Raw genomic sequence first — 17,241 nt, forward strand, 5'->3', positions numbered from 1 at the left:
TTTATTCTCAGCATCCACATGTTGAGCTTCGTCTGAGAGTATTTTAGTGTGAAAAGTGGTAAATGTAAGCTAATTCACGCCGAATAATGCAATTTACGGCGAAACATTAATTTCTCCGTTACGCGTAAGAAGAGATTTATGTAGATTTATGCACCAAATTTATCCTCTCGAGTATTACTAATACTATAAATTATCTAGGAAAAAGTGAACATGATTGAAACCACTTCATTAACACCCATTAAAGAGCTTTTTGCATGTCGAAGAACATCTCAAAGGAAGAGAAATAGCACCATTTCTTCTTGGGAGAATGATTATAAAACATCTTGGCATTGATTTGAACTTTATTGGTGAACTTGGTGTGCATTTTGTGAGATATTTATTTATGTATGGGAGAACAATAGTGATGGCAATTGTTTTATGGTTTAGTTTTCCTCTTAAACTTCGAGACGCGCGCTTGTTTATGTATTAATGAAGGCTGCGGAGTCGTAAGAACCGCTAATAAGGCTAAATTTTATTTGCGTGGGGATGTAATTAGAAGTCTTTAGTATCTTGTCTATAAATAGATTAAGTGGAAATAGTTTTAGAAGATATTCAACCCTTTTTGATTGGATGAAGATATTTATTATATTATTTTATTTTGTATGTTCAATTTTATTTTGTTTAGCAATGATATTTTTAGCCCCAATTTCCCCTAAATAATAATGTTTCAATACATTCTGCAAGTAAAAAGCAAAAAAAAAATAATCAAAAAATTTTTTATGTGAAAAGTAGTTATTAGACGACTAATATCGCGCATATAAAAATAATATAAAAAAATATATAAAAATGAGTTGACAATATCATTAAGTTTATGATTGATAGTTGTCCAATAAAAAAAATAAACAAAATCCTTCTTGTTTTCACTTCTTCAGAATTATTTTTAAATACACCGCTTAATTTATTCCGATAGGTGTGTTTATTTTGGACTCACGATAAAATTTGCCAAATTACATCACAGCCTAGAATTGAGTTTTTTGCGAAATGGCAAAATCTTGCGGAGTTTCTCTTGAAATTTCTTTACATTTTTATTATAGATTTTTGTCTTGTATTTCTCATGGGGATTTTGCAATACGAGAAACATTGACAGCCCCCCAATCATGGACATTTTCTTTCGTGTGATTTCTCAACATTTTGTAATGTGAAAACTATGTGAAAAGTCCATGGGACAGCTTTTCATATAAGATTGTGTGAAAAATGTCATAATTCTGTGGGTGGATTTTTCATGTGGCAAATTTCATTTGGCATGAAAGAGCGATGATGATAAAAATTTGCGACAAATGCCAAGGGGGAGCATACAAATGGAGCAAGAAGCCCTGAAAATTGTCGCAATATTTTTCCATTGCTAAATAAACAATGAGAAAAAAATTCGCAATGAATCCACAGAATGGAAATTGTATGGTGCTGTAGCATTTAGTACCATCAACAGTAGTTAAGCCATATCGCAATGACTTTATGGGATTCTCTCGGTAAAATGTTAATTCTTCCATGGGAGTCTCTTAAGTGGGCATAAACCCCTCTCATGCCGGCAAAACCAGCAATTTAGCGGCGAAGATTTCGACGAAGGGTTTGGAGGAGCAGGAAACGTTTGTACTGCGGAGTTGTAAACGATATGTACATAATGCAGGGGTTGAAGCCCATATTGCGATTGGGGATGGTTTGAGTTTGGGGGGTGGTAGTGCGAGAGAAGGAAATCCATGAGCTTCCCAATGCTCTCTATCTCTCGATGTCATTGACTATGACGTCAATACGCACACAACGTCATGAAAATTTCACATGGCATATAAATTCACACATCTACGTCCTGTGGAAAAGTGTGCGAGAAAATTCTCATTTCCACAAATACACTCGCTTCGAACTTTTGCAAAATCCACCAGATTTTCTCTTTTGCACACCCGGCTGGCTTTTCATGAGTTACAGTTTGTGGTGGAAGAAGCACGATCTCATGGGATTTTCAGAGGAAAAGTTTAACCACACAGAGATTTATTTTTGCATTTTAAATAGCTCCCCAAGGGATTATTAGTTTGTACTTTCTTTCATAAATTATCACTTGTTAAAAAGAAAATTTCGTGACATTGCATTGGTAAAAAGTTTCTTAAAAAAGAGATATAAGGGTCGATTCTGATAAAAATCTTTTCTTTTCTATCATAAAAAATTAAAAGTTCCTGTAAGATTTTGACAGATGGGCGTTTTAAAGTTGTTGTTATATAAAAGATCAAACTGATCTTCCAGAAAACATTCATAAAGATCTTTAAAGAGCCATGGAAAAGTAATTTTCCTTAAAAAAAACCCGATAAAAGAAACTTACAAAATAAAATCTTTTAAGATTTTTCCCAGAATACCAAAAATATTACAACTTACAAATTAAAAGAAAAAAAAGAAAAGATTTATATCATAATTTACCACATAATCAAAAAAATCAGTCAAAAGGAGTTAATTACAAAAAAAAAAGAACAAATTGCAATGAATTTTTTTTAACATCCCTTATTTTATAAATTCTTTTTTCTTACATTAATATATTTTGTTATTCTGACAATAACGAAGCTTTAAAAAATACTTGGCGCCTCCATTGTACGATATGAAATATGAAGAGACCTAAAAAGCTTCCAAAAACGATGAAATTTTCCGATCTGCTACTGTATTCATCACTCCTTCTCATCCATTCTCATTCTCTCCATTCCTTCTTTTTCACTTTCTAACTACACAATTTTAGTTTGTCCCTTTCCCACACACTGTCCCGCGAATTTTCCCCAAATGATAAGGCATCTCCTGAATGTACTTTCTTTCCTTTTCGCACCTGTGTCTACGTGTGTGTGTTGTATGGAAAATTTCTGTGCAGGATATAAAGAAGGAGATGCGATATTTCTGTAACATTCGTTGACGGTGCGCTTCGCTGTGAAGTACTTATTTTTCATCCATTCACGTTTATTTCTATATATATAACTCTCTTCGACAAAACCAAAACATATTTTTCTTGTTGATTCATTTTATTCGTCTCACTCTATCAAGCAAAAAGGAATCCACACGCTGAGGAAGTCCAATAAAAAGTCCTTCTGAGTGTGCAAAAAAAAAGCTCTGGAAAAGGCATTTAAAATCTGGGATTAGTTGTTTGATATGGTAAAGAAAATATTGAAACAAGAATAAATAAATGGGATAAAAAGTCAGTGCGAATATGCATGAGTACATTGTTCTATAAAACGTCAATTTGTGGAATTGAGGAACTCTTCCTGTGGACAATTTTCTCCTTTATTTTCCCTTCTATTACCCATCCTCTCATTGGAAGTGCAAATTGTTTCAGTTGAGTGCTAAATTGTGTGGAAGTTTTCCAAAGGAAGGAAGAACAAAAAACAAAGATAGAGGTGTGTGTAAACTATGTCCCAAGAAAGGTAGATAGACACAAGAAAAGGTGGTTGAAATGTGACTTTATTTTCTGTGTGGAGTCCTTTTCTGTTGCTTGCGAGTTCAACTCAGCGTGAAAGGACTTTTAACAACTGGGAAGCAGAACACAAGAAAAATCACATCGTTACTCTATATATAATTTTACAACATTTCTCAAAGTTTGTTGCAATTGCAAGAAGTAGAAAAAAAATTGCAAACTCCGAGTGCATTTTGAAGTTGTTGAGAGGAAAACCTATTGGAGTGTGAGAAGCGCAAAGTTGGAGAAAACACAGAAACTCACTTTCTTCACTCAAGCAAAAGTCTTGGACTTTTTTTTATATGCTGTATTGGCTCAGAGGATTTCTATTTTTCGGTGAGTTTATATTAATAGAGAGATCACGAGAAAATTATATACATTCTGTAACTTTAAATTGTTCCATATAAACATCGATTGCGCGGGGATTAAAGTGCTTTCTGTGAGACACTGAGAACGTCAGAGGTGGTACAAAAAAGCGCCCATAGTCGCGAAATTTGTGTACAATTTACGATGGGAGCTTTAGTCTCAAGTGGGTGGGTATATTTCACAGAGAGTGAGGGTGTTTTTTAGGAGAGAAAAAAAGTGAGAAAGCTTGCAAAATAAACCTCCTATAATTAATAATAATTTCCACACACGCACACCAGTCCAGATAAATTGAATATGTATTTCTCTTTCTCCCAAAATTTACTCCTCCTGCTTTTCCTTCGTTTTATAAATAAACAACCTCAAAGAGTAGAAATTTATAAATTTCAATTAACTTTCTCTCCTATATGTCCTTTTTTGTACACACTTCCCGGCAGGATTAAAAATGTCGCACGGGAGCTTTTTTTGTCGAAAAAACTTTGATTTTTTTTCAAAATTCATTTTCATTTACTAGAGGATTTTGTAACTAAAATCTCTCGTGTAGAATACAATGGAAAAGGAAATATATGGCAAAAATAAATTGGCAATCCCATTAATTTTGAACAAAAGCTCCCTGTGGGTTTCTATGAAGTCCATACGGATAAATTAGCATCAAAAGTTTTACCCTATATTGATTTTCCCTGATGGTGGTTGTTGATGAAAATTCCAAATATAAATTCAGAACCCACATCGAGTGATTACCAGAGCTTTGTTCTAACCAAATTGGTAATATGAATGTTTGATAGGTAGGTATATTCTTAATTGCATTGTTTTCACGTTAATTTTACCAGAATTTTAATACTTTTTAAGAGGGTTGTCATGACGTAATTTGACTTATAAGGCCTAAAGTTTAACTTGGATTCTAAGCTTGGAGCTTTGTATTGTTTAACTCTAGTTTTAAAGGCTTTAGCTGAAGTTTACCTCTTGATTAAAAATACATTACAAATTATGTTTTAAAAAACGAATAAAAAGAAATCTAGCTTTTCTGCGGTATTCTGAGATAAATATAAAGATCAAAATAAAGAAAAAAACCAAGATTTGGTATTCTACTTTAAAGTTCCAAGAAATTTTCAGGATAATCTTGGAAATTCAAAATATTTCAAGATTTGGTATTCTAAGATAGAAATTTGCGGTCGAACCATTACCTAAAAATCTTGTTTCTTCATACAACTTCCAAGACCTTTAGTATTCTGAGATACGAATCAAAATCAAAATCAAGATTTACGTCAACACTAACTTTTATTAACATTAAATAATAATTATTAAGTCTTTAGAAACGGATCAGTAGATTTTTAGAATAAATAAAAATGTGAGTGGAATTAATTTGAAAAATATTTGGCTTTTTCTTTAAACTAAAAAATCTACTAAAATTGAAATGAGTAGATTTTTGCCAATGCTAAAAAATGTATTAAACAACGATGGAGACGTCGACTGCTTCATCAGGCCTTTACTTCTAAACTTCCTATTCTCAAATAACATTTTTTTTTCTCTAGCACATAATAATTTAGAAGGATTGTGTTTTTGAAAATTCGTGTGTTCTACTTTCTTCCCCACGAAAAAATTCGCTTCTTACGCAAATGCCACGATTGTTCCCAAATCCCATTTGAAAATTTATTTGTTAAACTCCGTGAGAAAGTTTATGAGTTTTTCTCAGAATCATCCATAGTGAAAGTAATGTAAAAAAAAGAATATTTACAAAAATAAGTTTTAAATAAAAATGCGCAGTATTTTTCTCATATCTCTTGTGCAATGGAGTGTTAAAAAAACAGATGCAACCGCAAAACTTGCACAACAGAATATATGATAAGAAGTTTTGAGGAAGGATTTTTCTCGTAATCGCATGAATGGAAAGTGGAATGGCGGAATGTTTGCTGGATTTTTATCCGCTTTATGGTACAAAATTGAATTTATTCGTTTCACAATGAAGGAAAAATCTCTGTTGGTGACTTTTCTATCCAACATTATTGTGAAGATGCACAGAGCTGAGATTTTTTGTTGTTGTATATGATGGAAAATGATCAAGCAGATTTTCGTGTGGTGAAGATGGTTTGTGCGATTAAGCCACTATGTGTGAGATGTTGGATGAAAATTTTTGGGAGAAAGACCTTGCTGACATTTGCGTCGTATGGCGTATGCGTTGAAATGTGTTTGCGAGGAACGTGATTTGCGTGTGTGAGCGATTTTTCCCATCGAGAGTGTCCAAATTTAACAACACCGCCAAAGATATCTAAATTGAGAGCAGTTTGTGCTATTTATACGGCTTTTTTCCGCTATATATAGCCCGCTGTGGATGTAAATTTAAATTATATCGAATTAAATAAGCTCGCTTGTTTTGGCGACGGGGTAACACACCATCGCCATGAGATGAAAATTTTAATTGCTGTCGAATTTATGAGTAAGAATGGAATGTTCTGTGCATCCAAATTCACTCTATTTGGGACACACAGACGGTATATGATCGAGAAAGGATTTTCTTTTCTACAATAAGAAAAATATATACCTACAGGCAGCACCAGAACACACCCCCGTTGACGCAAATCACATCAAGTGCCGAAGCCTAAAAGCCTCCCTGAACGAATAAACTTCTTACAGAACCCACAAGTCGCTCTTGTGCTGTTGTATGTAATTCTCTGTGGGGCCAACATGAGTGGAAGAGAGGGCAAAAAAAAGCTGTATGAGTCAAAATGAGCTTTTACGCCTCTTTTATTACAAATTGCAGCTGTCTGTCGTAACTTTTTGCTCCTTTGGTGCTTCGCCTCCGCACCAGCTCAACATTTTTTTTTTATCACACAGTCTCCAAATTAACACGAAAGAAAATCAGTTTGAATACAAAAAAAAAATCTCTGTGATCTACCAACACTGTAATTTTCTTATTTTCACACCGCTTCATCGTATTATTGAATTATAGCTACGAGGAGGGCGGGACGAAAGGAACCCTCCACCTTCCCCAAAAGATTTTGGCCTTCTTTCACATGGGTGGTCTGTTGTCAAGCACTTGAATGAAGGGATCCCCTTCAAAATCATGAAAATACCCCACGAGTAAAAAATCCCCACTTGTGTGCTATTTACTTTCCTATCCTCTTATTTTTGCACAAATTCACGTGCTTCTTTTGAATTCAATATAACGCAATTTTTCATCCCTCTCCCGAAGGAAATGTCCTCCCCAATGCCACACCGTTGTCGTTGTAGTGTATGAGACAAAGAGGTGTGGAGGGAAGCATGATGAAAAATAGGAGAAACCTCATAAAGATACGGAAGGAAAATCATAAAGCACTTTCATACGGATTTATTACACAATTTCTTTATTTTTTATGCATACATATTTAAGTCTTGCTTGCGTCTGCGAACGCGTCAGAGGCGCGATCTTTTTTTTCTCATGCGAAGAATTTCTGAGAAAATTTCAATATAAAATCCACAACTGGTCCGCAAGACATTCTCTGTGTGTTATTTTCAATTAACAAAATCACTTTCATTTACAATTCTTCTAATTCCTCAAATAATTGCACACACGCACACCATTTCAGTGGCAAACAATCCTCCACATTTATGACTTTGAGCTAGACTTTTAATACACTACCACCCAAGATAATTGAGACACATGCTCCTTGTTTACCTCTCACACAGTATTATTACTCAACTCACACAAGGGGGACGAGTTTTCCGGAAATGAGGAAGTTTAGTGTTTGTTTTTATCTTTTGATGCTTTTTCTCGGTTGTTTTGTCTGTGTGAAATAAACAATTTTTGATCATTAACAAAACAATCCTAAATAGCTATCATCATTGCATGTAAACATAGGGGGTGGATGACTAAAGCGATTTTTGCTTCCAAGAATGAGATTTGATATTTTATTCATCTTTGTTGGATCAAACGTGGTAAGAATGTACCTATGATGGAGACGCCTAGTACTTAGAATAGGCTGAAAGCTTGAAGACGTCTAAAGTTAATTTGATTAATAAATCTTGATTAAAATTATGTAGAATCTTAAGATTGAAGTTGAATTCTCGCCAAAGAACTTCAATTTCAACTATTTTCCCAATTTTCTTTTCCCGAAGACACAAAGTAAATAATCATCAACCCTCAGCATAACAATAGAATGATTGGCTGGATTGGTGTCTGAATCATCTTGATATACAATTTACCAGTAATGTTCAATCCAAATGGGAATTTATTTATTTGAAAAACGTGAAGACAATTAATTGAACATTTGAGTGCTTTTCCACCAACTGCCAATGTTCACATTTAAGCACCACCTATCCCCCGTAAAAGTACTCCATTTTCAGTCATTTATTTTTATAGGAATTCACTGCAAAGTTCATTGCCAAAATTGAAATTTTTAAAAGAAAATCCCTCAAGAGTGTGCGGAGCTTTATCATGCAAATTAAAAAAAGAAATGCCTGCTTCCGTGGCACTAATGTTTCCTGTTTGCTTTTTCCTCCTATCCCCGAGTGAACTTCCATATTTTTTTTCTTCTTTTAAATCACAATTCTTTCGAGTAAAAATTGTGCAAATTTGACTAAAAATAGCAACGCGCACGCAAAAAAAAGTCCACATTCAGATGGTAAATTGAATTTTGTGTCTGAATTACAAGTGAGATGGTCATCACAAAAAAAAGCATTTTTCTCATTCAATTAATTTCCGAGTGGGGCGAGTAATTTCCTACGCGTGGAGTTGGAGGACGAGTAATCATCATATTTTTTAATGGAATTTGAAACATTTTTTTTTCTCTGAAGACTCTTATGAAAAGTTCATGCGGAAAAGTCGGAAGGAGAAATAAAAAGTTTCATTTTGTCGAGTTTCATTTCCATGCAGTTCTGCATCCATTTTTAATATTTTTCATCGTGCGGAAAATTAAATTAAATTACTTTAATTACAAGGATGTGGTGTAAAGTAAATGCTTTGGGGGAAATGTAGTGGTTTTTCCATAGAGGTTTATTACGAGAGAAAAAAATTGAATTAAATTTTTCCTTTCCTCAGTTTTACTAATGTTAGGTCTTCGTCGGATAATCCAAAGGTATTAAATCAAAAAGCAATTAAAAAAATATAAGTTTACTCTGTGTGTATAAAAATGGAATAAATTGATTTTATCTTCAGGACTTTTTATGAAACATTTGAAAAAAAAAAAGAATTCCAAATTAATTTTTCTGAACGATAATGAAAATATCAAGGAAATTTTCTTTTTACTGACTTGGAAAATGTCGTTCTATCAAAACAATATAAAGTAGAATATTTTTAAGAGATATATCAAATAGTAGATAGTCATAAGTATGTATATGATAAACAATTCGTTGAATAACAACTCATCAAAAACAGACACTATTTTCACTGTCCGTCGCTTTTTGTTACAAACTAAACACAACCAATGCTTTTACTCTTTCCAAACACACCCATAAATGTAGGGGAGACCGGGGTAAAAATAGTCAATTTGCATAAATCCTTATCTGCAGGATTCCCCAAGGGCAAGAAAATTTCCTCGATAGGTCATTCTTATAGGAAATTTCCTGGCCTACAACTTTGTCTCAGACCACTTTTCTCCATCTCCACGGGAAATATGAGTTTTCGAGCTTTTCCTGAACCCTTCCGCTTCTGACTTTCTTTAAACGCGGCGGGTAAATATAGTCACCAGTTGGCTAAATAAAGTCAGTCGAATTTTCCGACATTTCCAATGATTTTCCACCTGAGAGATTGATAGTAGTTGATAGCTAAACTTCTCACCTTTTGATCCGCGACAAGGAATTTCACTTTTATACGTACTAAAACAAAGAATTTTGCGATTTTCTCAAACACGCCATTTTGCACCAAATGAATAGAAAATATGTCGAAAATTTCGAACTCCCATATGATTTACATGGGTTGACCCGATTTACCCCAAGAGGTATGTTTTGATTCAAATAATTGTACAGAAAAATCATTAAAAGTTATTGAAGAATACACCTTGGCAATGTTTTCTGTAGTAACCCAGCTAGTGAGAAAAATTATCAGATTGGAAAATTGCTGAAGGAAAACTTCGGAAAACGCGTTTTTCTCAATACGCAAAAGTTTGGGAAATGGGCCAAAAATCTATTTTCATTTTTAACTCCTAAAGTACTGATCGGATAACCTCCAAATTACTGTCAAAAATTATAGGTTGGTAGGGCTTTTCACCAGAATTTTTTCCGATTTTTCCGATTTATATTTTGGGAGAAATTGGCATTTGAAAATTCCAAAATGACTATTTTTACCCCGGTCTCCCCTACCTATAGAGAAAAAGCTTTGCACTCTGGGTAGAACAAATCGTTGGGGCTTTTCTATGTACGTCGTGGACAGATAAAAATAAAAATAATCTTAGGGGGAAATTGTTAGTCAGGTTGTTTTCACATAAATATTTAATATTTTCCCTAACATTTTCTTCTCTCTCTCTACTTCCCCCGCTACTGTTTATAGAAGAGATGTCCATGGAAATATTTGTGTTGTGTGTTGTACTATAGAGAAACAGAAAAGCCCCTTGTTTTCCATATAATGTCCAAATCCACCCAATCCTCAGCAGTGTGGCTTTTTTTGGGTGAAGGGATGGGAGGGTTGTATCCTTCTCAAATATTTTCACACAAGAGGTGAACCCTCACACTATTTATAGATCACTTGTGTTACCACACGAGCAAGGATTTTTCTCCATTTTCTCCAATATGGCGCCAAAGAAAACCCTTTCTTGGAAATTTGTTTACTAGCAATTACCAAAATGGCATTTTGATTGAAAGCTCCCTCTTTCTCCATTATTGAGTTGCTAACCGCAATAGATCGGCAATATTTACCAAAATCTTCCCAAATTGTCGCACGGGTGTGTTTCCACGATTTCAAGACATAAACAATTGGACACTTAACAAGCTAAGATTTGCGTGGGACGGCTATGTACAAGACACACTCGACGAGGTGAAAAATGTAACACTTTTGGCCTCACTCAGACTAGTGTCTCTGCTGAAAGGCATGCACGATATGACGTCAGTGATGAAATCCAAAGGTTAATGGCACGTAAATCCGAGAAATGTTTTTGTGAGTTTTTCTCATTTTTTTTCATTCTTCCTGAAGCAATTCTTGGAAGAGAATGTGCTCAAAAGAACGTATTGTGAGAACAAAAGTCAACTATGACGAATTTATTGTTAGGGTAGACTGACATAGAGTAGGTCAATTTGTAAGAAATAATTTTTCTTTGTTCTGATGGTGTCAATTTTTCCTAATTGAAATTTCAATTAATTTTTATTATACAATAGAGTCTGCTGATGATGGCAAAAATTTGTCGAAACGTTGCTGGAAAACATATAAGATGTGTGTCTTCTTTCCAACTCGGTTGAAATTCGAGTTAAATAAGCTTCATTAATAATAATCATTGTTAAGACGAGATATGGCGGTTTTTAAAGATGATATAAATAAATAAAAAAAACTTTCAAATCAAAAATTAAAAAAAAAATCCTTTTTGTATTTGCGCTTTTGAAAATAGTTTCTTATCAGTTTAATTTAAAAAAAATTGGCGATTGGTTTCAGTACTTTCTGTACTTGTAAGTAAAGTGAAAAAGTGAAAATAATTTCCGAAACTTCTAAAGAGCGAACTTTACAGAAAATGCATAACGTCAATTTCTCTTTTACGCAAGTCTTGATTAATTCTTTGATATTGAACTTTTGAATTTCTCATCTCAAAATTTAATGCGATAGAACACCTAAATGCCATTTGTTGGAATGAAATGGACTGAAAGCGATGAAAATTGTATTTTGTTGATGTTTAAAAATAAAATGGGCTAAGAATAGAGGAATCAAAACACGACAGACTTTTCGGCTGTGTGCGTTCTCTTAGTGCGTCAACTCAATAGTTTTTCCTATAATAATTTTTTTCCGCCTCCTTCTTACATCTGAACATTTGAATGCTTCTCTTACGTACACTAAAGGGGAACGGGAGGCACGCAGAATTTACGATGTGGAAATTTTTGCCTTCATTGCGTACTGGCTCACCTTTGTCTTCACAGGAAATTTTGCACATTTCATTGGAAAGGGGAGGAATTTTCCCGGAAATTGCCTTTGAGGTATCCAGACGGCTGAAGATTTTTCTTCTAATGTAAATACTTGTGAAAATTTATTTTCACCGAATTAAAGAGAAAGTCCAAACATTGGGGAGGGAATTTAACAAATTGCGAATGTCAATGGAGGCGCCTGGTTGGGTCGCCGTGAACTGTCTTCATTTACACAGAGAGAAAATTTCAAAGGAAGTTTCAACTAGTATTGAATATTTTAATTTAATAAAATGAAAAAAAAAAATACTAAATTTCAAATTATTAATGACAGTGGAGACGCCTGGTTTTCTGACTAACATGACTTTCAATGAAAATTTCTTCTTACATAAAATTCTGAACAAAAAAGAAAGAATTTAAATTAATTTTATACACACGCGCTTTATGAAAATTTTAATATTTTCACTCAAATCAAACTTAATAGCTTCCTTATTCTAGTTTTAATGCAAGATTAGAGACTTCCACTAAAAATTATCAGCAAAAAACTTAATTAACTAACTAAATAGCCATAAATTATACTTTCATATCGCCGCTCGTTAACTCAATTGAATTGCTGAAACTTCAAAAAATTCCACTCCTGAGATTTTTATGTGCGGGGGTGTTTATGGTCAAATAAAAAGAAACTTTTAGCACAAACGTGGGTGGAAAAGCTTCACCACGGAAAATTTGGCAAATCGTCTTCCCACCCAACATGCACAAAAGGGCAAAAAAGGGACGCAGAGATGAGGGAGAATTTAATTAATCTTGTTCGCCTTGTCGCATATTCCATCGCGCTACTAAAGCAGTATATGTATTAAGTCAACAATTGACTAACTGACAAATTGCGTGAGAGGCAAAGCCTCAGGATTTGGAACACTTAATTGAATCTCCCACGACCCAAAGTACCGTCTATTCCGACTGATTTGGACACATTTGTGCTCCCTTCTTGGGTGGAAAGAACGAAACATCCTCCTTTGGGATTAAAATAATATTTTATGAATGATCAAGCTCCAATATTTTGACTTGTGTGGCAGGAATTTCTCAAACATTTTTCCGTAACAGTTCTCTTGTGGATTCATTCATGAATGTTGTAAAATTTTCTTCAAATTCAATCTTCCTTTTTCATATAATTTTATATACAAGATTTGACATTTGAAAATTCTCTGGAAGGGCTTTAAGAAAATTCTATAAGGCTTATCTTTAAAACAACATTCTATATATAAAGAAAATGATCATTTGAAGAGGGTGGATTTTTGATGGGTCTCTGTTTTAGAAAAAAGTCTCCCTCATTGAAATAAAATAGATTTAGAACATTATAATCCTCCTCAAAATTCACTTCCTTCCATTAACTTTTGAACCAAAAAAAGATTAACAAAAAAAAAATCTTCATGCCACGTGGACGTTCTTAAGAGATATAATTGACACCTTTTTGTCTTAATTAACGTTCATTCGAGAGAATCTTTAGTCTATCTTTCAGCCTGATTTCCTCGCTTTTGGTCCATTAGCTAGATTAAATTCTGTCGTACAGTTTTCAAACCGTTGGAAAAATTATAGCGCAGTTTTGTCCCTCCGGAGGAGTTAAAACAGCGAAGGAAAAATATAAATTAGACGGTATCTCTGAGTCTAAAGCAATGAGTGTTAATTTATATGGAAGAGGTTTTGACTTTTCATTGTCAATTTTCTCCGCTACGCTTGACAAGTAACTTACCTCCATTTTACATGCGGGATTTCCCAAAATTTAGTTTAATGCTGTGAAGCTTTGGAAAATGCTGATTACTCTATAAAAGAATGTAGGAGAGAATGGCTTAATTCTGATCTTTATATTCAATGTTTTTTTTTTTTTTAATTTTTTTAAAATCAAATTCAAGTCTTTCTTCCGGTTCGCAATGGTTGTTTTCCAAGAAAAAAATAGAATCATAAAATCACTAAAAGCTGTTTTAGGGTAAATCTTCAAACCGGGTAGGCTTTAAGAAACAGTCCCCTATTAATAAGGAAAATCAATTTTGTCGTTATTTAATAACACTATGAAGGGGTAAAATTGGAATATTATAGAGAAATTTCTGTCATAGGGGTTCTTTAATGGGATCAGAGTATATTTATGTAGGTATATTAAATGTGGGTGGGAAAGAATGATTGCGCTGAGGACCCTTTGTCCGGATGAGCACAAAATCTTCAGTGTGAAAATAGACCCCAGCAAGTATAACTCTCAAAAAGCCAGGGATTGCTGGGTTTTATGATTTTTATTTAAAAAGAATAGATTTTAATTTATCATCACTTTTGTCAAATTTAATTTTTCCCAATGCAATCTCTACTTTACATTTTTAATTTTAAACGTCCTTACATAAATTCCGCCGTGCTCGGACGGGAAGGGAAATTTAAAAGGAACATACATACAGTTTTAACCCGTGGCGTTGCCCTCCAGGAACCGGACGTCACTCATCCTTCTGGGCCTACTCGTCTCCGTCGTCATCAATCACGGTGCCAAATCCCGCTTCAAGGGGATCTCTCGCGGATCTCCAGGGCTTCCGCACACATACAGTTGCTCCCGCGTTGGTCCTCACATTCGCCCTCGCTTGGGAGGAAGAATCTGGACGGAGGAATGTATCTCCCGAAGGAGCTCTTAGCCTCCCACGCAGAATAAATCCCTCGTTGCCATGGATCGACGTCCTCAGCGCATTTGTGTCGCGCCTCTCGCAGTCGCGGCGTCTCCGTACGGCACTCAGTGTCCACCGTCGGATGTTCTGTGTCTTCCGGCATGGATAACTTGCCGGATCGTCGTCTTGGGGCCCCATAACGGGTCAGGGGGCGTCCTCGTGGCCAATTTGTCTTTTTCACCAGCACGGGTTGTGCTCACAGAGGAAGACTGACACAGACTGATTCTTTTTTGGGAAAATCCCAGGGAAAAAAGGTGGGGAAAAATGCGGCTGTCCCACAAAGTGAGACAGTGTTCTAAAATTTATCTATGTTAAATTGTTACCATTTGGGTACTTTTATTTCGAAATTTTAATTTTAAATGAAACGGAAAAATATGACCGTTACATCACCCCTTGGTTGCAAAAGAAAATAAAAAGAATAAAAAAAAAAAGAAAAGAGTTTTAAGTTACTCTAAAGGGAAGTGATGTAACTATTTAAGAAAAGAAAACATTGGCGATGGACAGAATGGTTGGCTTTGGGTACCTTCCACGTTCGGCATAAATTTATAAAGAAAAGAAAACTTTAATAAATAATTAATCAGTAGAATACCTCGGAATTTTAACAACATAATTTAAAGGGAATTCGAGCTGATCGCACCTAGAAGAGGTGAAAACTATGGGGATTATGTATCCCGCTCCTCCAAACCCTCGAGTGAATCTCACGCCCTTAAGAAAAGGTTTCGAGGCGGAAAAAGGCAAGGAAAGGAATTGGAAGGGAAATCAAGGAATGACAAAGGATACCTTTGTTCTAATCGCCCTTCTTCTTCAAAACCCACAGTCCTCTTCTCCAGGTTTATCAGACTCAAAAAAATTTTGAAATGAAAATAAAATTAATGATCTACATCTCCTTCAACTTCTGGATCTAAATTAGCTTAAAGATCCTAAATTATTACGAGAGTCACGAAAGTGAAGGAGAGGAAAAATTGTTTTACTTGAGAAAAATAAGATTGGAAGGAAGGCGGTGTGATTCTTAATAAAGCTTCTTGAGCTTTCTTCAAACTGATGGTCACTCTCTCCTTACCAGCATTTGCTATTAGCAACGCGGAACTGTTTGTGTGGGGAAAGGTGAGATGGACTTTGAATTTAACTCCACTTCTCTCTCTGATCCTTCCGCAAACTCGTAAGACATTGACTCACGCGCTTTGCATAACGTGGGCCTTGGACAACGGATTTGGGGGCGAAAGATCCTAACTGCGTTAACCACTGCTGGCATCTCTCGTTGGCTCCTCGCTCCATAAGTCTCCCGAGAACCTTAAGACTTCACACAAGTCCACTCGTCCATTGTCCCTTCTTAGCCGACACCAACTCCCCACAGGAGCATCTCATCAGATGGTCTCTAGGCAAAGAATCCTCGACGCCGCTTCTCCCTCTCTCTCTCCTCTTCTCTCTCTCTCTCCTCCTCCTTCTCTCTTCTCCTTCTCTCTCTCCCCCTCTCTTCTCCTTCTTCTCTCTCTCCTCTCTCTCTATACTGAGCTCACCTCCCCTCGGCATTTCACCGGCCCCCCTACCCTATTTTTTATTCCACCAATCTCCAGCGCACCCGGAGGCCCCGAATTACTTTTCTCTCATTCTCTTTCAAAAAAAACGTAGATGGGGTGGAATTTAGGACATGGGCACGAACGGGGTGAACCTTCGATGAAGATTTGGCTTTTCAGGGCCTCGGCTCCATCCGTGAGATTGCGTACTGGGTGGATGTGAACTCAGTCGCCGCCACCATTTGAGCAAAAGGCTCATATGCAGAGTTATCCCAGGTTGGTGTAAAGGACCACCCCTTTCATTGGGCTCTTTGTCAATCTGACTCCTGTTTTGCCTTTCTCTTCTCTTTCGCCGCTCAACTCCTCCACCACTCTTCAATTTTCGACGATTCCTTGCCTCGAGGTCACCGTCAGAGAGCACCTATGAAAAGAAGGAGACAACCTTGGAGGTACGCCGTCCTCGCTTTCCTGTGATTCATCCACGAGCCCACGAGAATAAGTATGGGTCCAGATGACACTTTTCTGCCCTACCATTGGAGGTGGTCGCATGGCAACAAGAGGAAGGAATCTTTCTATTGTTTCATGTGATTTTTTTTTCCGCGGACTAGACGAGAATGCGAAAGGAGTATTGACTCTAATAGTTAGGTGGGATGGGTCCTATGCATCTTGTGCATGTATTTCATAGAATTGGGAAGGATGGAATTAATTGGATTCTGCCAAGTGCAGGGGAAAGAATTCGAGGAACAAACATCTCCGATTACGAATCAAACGAATGCCATCCGAAAGAGCTCTTGCCCAATAAGGCATGATACGACTCTGACAAATTTTTTAAAACGTGACTCTCCTCATGGACGCTGATGCTCATGCAAAATCTCTCCTCATACTGCAACTATTGAGGAATCAACAATAATAACTTTTCCAATTAGCAGTCTAATACCTTCCTTCCGGTTTGACCAAAATGAATAAATAAGGAGAGAGTAAGAAAAGACAGTTAAACCCTAGTTCCAGCGGAACATGCTTTAATTTACTTCTCTCCATGCAAAATTGTACAAAAGGGCGTTAACCAATCTCTGAATAAATTCAGATCCTGGTTTTATGGTATTATTGGATGATTGGAAATAAAGGAAAGGAAAGAGAATGCAAGGGTCAACAAAGTTAAACCCTGAGGTTGGCGATGAATTTCAAACGAGGTAAATAAAAAGAAAATGAA

The 17,241-nt window shown here is 35.7% G+C and overlaps 2 protein-coding genes across 3 annotated transcripts in view; one reads left to right on the forward strand and one right to left on the reverse strand.

Annotated features, from left to right (window-relative positions):
• Window positions 1-17,241, reverse strand: part of LOC129789568 (unconventional myosin-IXb) — a 146,420-nt gene that overhangs the window by 40,900 nt on the left and 88,279 nt on the right. The gene's annotated exons all lie outside the window — the stretch shown is intronic.
• The window catches only part of LOC129789683 (serine/threonine-protein kinase meng-po), a 40,242-nt gene that overhangs the window by 3,080 nt on the left and 19,921 nt on the right, over window positions 1-17,241 (forward strand). Inside the window, exon 1 of one of the 2 annotated variants that reach the window (XM_055826684.1) lies at window positions 2,658-3,787. The exons of the other annotated variant lie outside the window; for it this stretch is intronic. Within the exon in view, the coding sequence (XP_055682659.1) occupies window positions 3,754-3,787 (34 nt within the window). The 5' untranslated portion in view covers window positions 2,658-3,753. Of the gene's footprint in view, window positions 1-2,657; window positions 3,788-17,241 lie in introns of those variants that run through there. 2 annotated transcript variants of the gene reach the window in all.

The sequence above is a fragment of the Lutzomyia longipalpis genome, chromosome 2, assembly GCF_024334085.1.
Source record: "Lutzomyia longipalpis isolate SR_M1_2022 chromosome 2, ASM2433408v1".
Taxonomy (NCBI): domain Eukaryota; kingdom Metazoa; phylum Arthropoda; class Insecta; order Diptera; family Psychodidae; genus Lutzomyia; species Lutzomyia longipalpis.